The 6,359-nt window shown below is 43.6% G+C and overlaps 1 protein-coding gene across 2 annotated transcripts in view; it reads left to right on the plus strand.

The window, feature by feature from the left end:
- AKAP4 (A-kinase anchoring protein 4) overlaps positions 1 to 5,852 on the plus strand; it is a 12,828-nt gene extending 6,976 nt beyond the window's left edge. The window contains exons 5-6 of one of the 2 annotated variants that reach the window (XM_024734041.1): positions 2,610 to 4,730; positions 5,504 to 5,659. In XM_024734041.1, coding sequence (XP_024589809.1) covers positions 2,610 to 4,730; positions 5,504 to 5,659 — 2,277 coding nt within the window. Of the gene's footprint in view, positions 1 to 2,609; positions 4,731 to 5,503 lie in introns of both variants that reach the window. The other variant, XM_024733320.1, reaches the window with a different exon arrangement.
- Positions 5,853 to 6,359: the final 507 nt, after the last annotated feature.

Here is a 6,359-nt window from a genome sequence, read left to right on the forward strand (position 1 = left end):
TTGTTTTTCTGGGGTTTTATCTTCTTCCTCCATCTGGTACATAGCCCTCTGCCTTTTCATCTTGTCTCTCTGTGAATGTGGTTTTTGTTCCACAGGCTGCAGGATTGTAGTTCTTCTTGCTTCTTGTCTGCCCTCTGGTGGATGAGGCTATCTAAGAGGCTTGTGCAAGTTTCCTGATGGGAGGGACTGGTGGTGGGTAGAGCTGACTGTTGCTCTGGTGGGCAGAGCTCAGTAAAACTCTAATCTGCTTGAATGCTGATGGGTGGGGCTGGGTTCCCTCCCTGTTGGTTGTTTGGCCTGAGGCAACCCAACACTGGAGCCTACCCAGGCTCTTTGATGGGGCTAATGGCGGACTCTGGGAGCGCTCTCGCCAAGGAGTACTTCCCAGAACTTTTGCTGCCAGTGTCCTTGTCCCCACGGTGAGCCAGAGCCACCCCCCGCCTCTGCAGGAGACCCTCCAACACCAGCAGGTAGGTCTGGTTCAATCTCCCATGGGGTCACTGCTCCTTCCCATGCGCACACTACTTTGTGTGTGTCCTCCAAGAGTGGAGTCTCTGTTCCCCCAGTCCTGTCGAAGTCCTGCAATCACATCCCACTAGGCTTCAAAGTCTGATTCTCTAGGAATTCCTCCTCCCGTTGTGGACCTGCAGGTTCGGAAGGCTGACGTGGGGCTCAGAACCTTCACTCCAGTGGGTGGACTTCTGTGGTATAAGTGTTCTCCAGTTTGTGAGTCCCCCACCCAGCAGTTATGGGATTTGATTTTATTGTGATTGTGCCCCTCCTACCATCTCACTGTGGCGTCTCCTTTGTCTTTGGATGTGGGGTATCTTTTTTGGTGAGTTCCAGCGTCTTCCTGTCGATGATTGTTCAGCAGTTAGTTGTGATTCTGGTGTTCTCGCAAGAGAGATTGAGAGCATGTCCTTCTATTCTGCCATCTTGAACCAATCTCTGGTGTTTGTTTTTAAAAGAAGAGCCCATACTTGCTACACACAATGCAGGTCTACTTTATTGCAACTGAAGCCCTTTTGCAAAAAGTGGACCTTATTATGACCTCACGTTTCCAGGAATTCATGGTGATGAAGCAATGAATGGAGCAAAGAGGGCAATGGTACTTAGTGCTGAGTAGATGTGTACACAATATGTATACACATATCCAAACATGGGCATACACAGTCACAAGTATAGATATACACATATACGTTTACACAAAGTGACATACACATAGATACATACATGTATATACGTTAACAAAAAATAATTTATAAAATAATTTATAATAATTTGTAGCCAGGCCAAACACATGCCTGACTACATGTGACACTGACAAACACACACAAGCATTGAAATAACAAACTTATGTATAGTGATCTAGTCATAACAATGACTTACACACATATGCAAAGATATACAGTTATACAGAGTCAGACACACTAATGTGCCCACATGTGATACACATAAACATTTATATATACATCCAAGCACACTATGCATAAACACACACTCACATTGATACACACAAGCCTTGATCAAAACAGACCATGCAGACTCAGGTACAGGCATACTCACTTATAAATATACCTCATGTTGATACACACACATACAAACTTTAACAAAGTGACACATTAACTAACGCACATGCTTGTGTACACTGATACACATATTGACACAAATGCAGTGACATCCCCACTCATGTACTCACAGACACACTCAAATGCCAGTGTGTATGCAACACTGACATACATCAATCATTGACATAGTATATAAATATAACATAAACTGATACCTAATATATCGATATACACAGTCATTATACAATCACCTATTTATACATACTCATTTTTAACATACATATTTATTAATATATTATACATTAATTATATATTAATATATTGATGAGTATGTATGCTAATACCTGAATGTATGTTTCAACATATATAAATACATTTATAGCTGCATGATACATGCTATTGGATTTATATCATAAACACATATGCAGCTCTCTCAACTTGACACTTGCTTATTTTCATATTCAGAGACACACTGATATACACACACATATTTTTACATTCACACATATGTACAAAATATACATACTAACATGCACATGCTGGCCTCTACAGTTGACATATACAATGGGTATGATGTCAGCACATTATGACACATGCTTACACACGGTGACATCACACACTGTGCATTGACATACACATATGCACACACATACACACAGGCACATTTTCACACACTAACAGTACAAACTGACACATGTTCCCACTCATGAATTGATATATTGATGTGTATATACACACACGACAGAGACACTGACATATTTTTGACATGTATTGAAATAAGCACACATACTCAGATGAAATTGACAAACATATTGATAACACTTGTGTATAGTTAAGTGTACAAATGTATCTACTCTGAGCTTTTGTTGCTGCCACTTGTGCTTGAATGTGTATTAGTGGATATAATTGTGTGTTATGCGCCCATGCAAATACTAAAGGCCAAATCCCTAATCTGTGCAACTTGGAAGATATATCTTCTAAATACAATAGGGGAAAGAAGTAGCCTAGCCAAAGCCTTATGGATAGGTCTTCTTTTTTTAGATGGAGAGGTCAGTGTGCCTTTTCAAACAAGCTCCTTCTAATCCTATAAGTGTCCTCTATCGTCTACTCAGTGATCTTCAGAAATACGCCTTGTGTTTCCAACAGGCACTTAGCCCCTCATCCTCTAGCTGTAGACGTCAAGTAGGAGACACAGAGGGCAAATATCACAAACTGCCCACTGGGAACTGCTACAGAGGCTATGCCAATCAACTGAAAATGGATTACGTGGCCAAAGGACCTCAAGGCCAACATCTGGAAATGACAGCGGCCAAAAACACCAACAATAACCAGAGTCCTTTCACTCCACCAGCCAAATCTCCTAGCAATCAGAGGGCAGTTATCTCCCCTGATGGAGAATGTTCTACGGATGACCCTTCCTTCTATGTCAACCGACTATCTCCTCTGGTGATCCAGATGGCCCGTAAGAAAATCAAGGAGAAGTTGGAAGGTGGAAGCAAATGTCTTCATCATTCAATCTATCCACCCAGTGGGGACAAAGGGAAAAACAGCCCTCGTAGTGCTGTGAGCAAGATCACTTCTGAAATGGCCCATGATGCTGTGGAAGTGACCTCTGCAGAAAGGCAGGGCACTGGGGAGGAGTGTAGGGAAGGTGGCCAAAAAACCTTTCTGTATAGTGAATTATCCAAGAGCAAAGGTGGAGACAAACAGATGTGCCAAAGGGACAACAAAGAATTTGCAGATTCGATCAGCAAAATGTTCATGGTTTATGCAAATCAAGTGGCATCTGACACGATGGTCTCTGTCATGCAGAACTTGAAAGTTCATAGCTCTAGGAAGCCAATTCCAGCTTGTGTGGTCGTGAGGAGGGTGCTGTTAAAACACACCAAGGAAATTGTGTCCGATTTGATTGACTCCTGCGTGAAGAACTTATATAATATCACCGAAGTCCTGATGGCCAACTCAGACTTTGTCTCAACTGTCAGGAGGAATCTGTTCAACCATGGGAAACAAAACACTGCTGATATCATGGAGGCCATGCTGAAGCGTCTTGTCTGCGCTCTTCTTGGGGAAAAAGAGGAAACTAAGTCTCAGAGTTCGTCATATGCATCCTTGAAGGCTGGGTGCCATGATCCCAAATGCAAGAACCAAAGTCTCGAATTCTCAGCCATGAAGGCCGAGATGAAGGGGAAGGGCAAAGGCAAAATGAAACCAGAGAAGTGCAAGTCATTGACCAGTGCTGAGAAAGGCAGTGAACATACCCTCAAGGAGAGCCTGACAATGTGGAAACAAAACCAAGGCATGGCTGGCAAAGCATGGACCAATAAGGAGGAAAAGAGAGAGAAGATCAGCCTTTCCATGGATTCACTGGCAAAGGACTTGATTGTCTCTGCCCTTAGGCTGATCCAATACTATCTGGCCCAGCAGGCCAAGGGCAAAGATGCATTTAAAGACTGTCCTTGTTCTACCACCAGCTATATGACTCAGAGTGCCCAATACAAAAAGTGCAGAGGTAGCCAAAGTGTCAAGGCACTTTCAATGAAACATCTAGAATCTCGTGGAGCAGCTGGATCATCCACCTCTCTAAAGGAGAATGAACACCTGGACTCCCAGAGGCTGGATATGTCAAATATCGTTCTGTCACTGATTCAAAAACTGCTTAGTGAGAGCTCCTTCAACTGTGGAGATCTATGTGAAGGTGAGAACAAACGTTCTGAGCCCAGGACAGACAAAGGAGCCCCCATGTCCAAGAGGCCTGACAAAGGGGAAGAAAAATGCCCGGACAATCAAGAACTTGACTTTATCAGTGGGATGAAGCAAGTGAGCCGACAATTTATAGATCAACTGGTAGAATCTGTGATGAAGCTGTGCCTTATCATGGCTAAGTATAGCAACAATGGGGCAGCCCTTGCTGAGTTGGAAGAACAAGCAGCCTTGGCCAACAACCCCAACTACCAGGCCGGTGGCCCCAGATGTAGTCATGATGCTGCGATGTCACAGAACTATCAAGACTCTCCTGGAACTGAAGTCATTGTCAATAATCAGTGCTCGACAAGTAGCTTGCAAAAGCAGCCCCAGGCTGTCCTGCAGTGGATTGCAGCCTCACAATTTAACATACCCATGCTCTACTTCATGGGAGATGATGCTGGACAACTGACGAAGGTAAGCAATGCAACAAGGAACAAGAAGAAAGAGGGTTAGAATGGGTAGGGGCAGGGAGGCGGTATTGTACTTAGAGCCCAAGAAGCAGTGCATTTTTTTGAGTCTGTTCTCTATCATGTGACTCATGAATTACTCTCACCTCATAAAGACACAAAAGTGATGAACCATTAGTTACATGGGGCTCTGGACAACTCAAGTCCTGTGTACTTCCAAGAGGAGGAGAGTGAGATTAGCTCATTTTGTCAGTGATCCTTTCAACAAACTATTTGGTAAAACATCAGGGAGCAATTTATAAGTCTTATGTTTTGCACACGTGTGCATGCACACACACACACACCCCACAGCTGTGTTTCCTACATTAGATGGATTCCAGAGAAATAAAATACTGAACCAAATCATCCTCCCTATTTCCAATCTCATGTACTTTTTTTTAGGGAGGCAGGGGAATGGCAACCCCTAACCTTGACCTAGAAATCAGTACAGATTAACTGAGGGATCCCAGTACCTGATGAGAAGTATTAGTGAACACAATTGATTCCAGAGTTTGTTTTTTGAAGCTCAAAAAGAAAGGACCTTTGGCATTTTAATCTATGCCGTTAGAGGAGGGTCCAGAAAAAAGGAAAGCCACGTCAGCAGCCTCCAGTCCTGGACCTGTGGCAGCCTTTAATCCTAGAATCATAGGCAGGAAGGTGGGTGGGGTATAGTAGACTTTCTTCGTCGGGACCCTGGCTCCAAAAGCATCATGTGACTCAAGCTATCTGCTCTCTCCACAGCTTCCTGAAGTTTCAGCTAAAGCAGCAGAGAAGGGGTACAGGGTAGGAGATCTTCTTCAAGAGGTCATGAAGTTCACCAAGGAACAACCACTGGATGAAGCCATGGGAAACGTGGCTAGAAAACAACTGCTAGACTGGCTGCTCACTAACCTATGAGCCAACAATTCTTTCTCCTCCTCTCCGTTTACTCCCCACCCCCAGCAGCATTCTATCCCAGCTGGAGCACCCTCTACCATCAGGCCAGTGAACTGCACGCTGCACGACTGTATTTTCCAATACATCTGAGCAGTTGGACTGTGCAAATACAGGGTGTCCAACAAACTGGGCAAGAACGTGAATAAAAAAACTTTTTTTAAATTGTGTCATTGTTTTCTTGGTCAGATATATCCGAGGCAAGGGAGGGGAATGCATCCAATTTCAAGGACTGGTGATACAGTGTTGGACTTGTGTCTGGATCTCACCCTGGGTTATTTTCTAAGCACCCAAGACACAGGGATATAACCCATGTCCAAGTTCCTAAGTCATCTGGTTTATCCAAATCTCAGTTCACAAGCTATTTAGAGTTTTGCCACCTGTGGTCTCCCTGTTTCTCCCAGAATTTCACAGTTAACTTGATAATCCCCCTTCTAATCCCAAGGATGCAGCTTTCTTGATCACTTTTAAGAGTTTGTAGATGGGCTAGCTTAGATAAAAAACAAACTGAAGAAAGTATATCACCCACGGACACACATACACTCCCAGTGTTCACTGCACATGGTTAAACACTATCCAGAACTACAATGGGATCTGATCCTCCCCCACACATAATAAAGCTTCCTTATAAGTCATTTCCTTCAACTGATGAGATTTCCTTGTT

Source organism: Neophocaena asiaeorientalis, unplaced genomic scaffold, assembly GCF_003031525.2.
Source record: "Neophocaena asiaeorientalis asiaeorientalis breed wild unplaced genomic scaffold, Neophocaena_asiaeorientalis_V1.1 scaffold572, whole genome shotgun sequence".
Classification (NCBI taxonomy): Eukaryota; Metazoa; Chordata; class Mammalia; order Artiodactyla; family Phocoenidae; genus Neophocaena; species Neophocaena asiaeorientalis.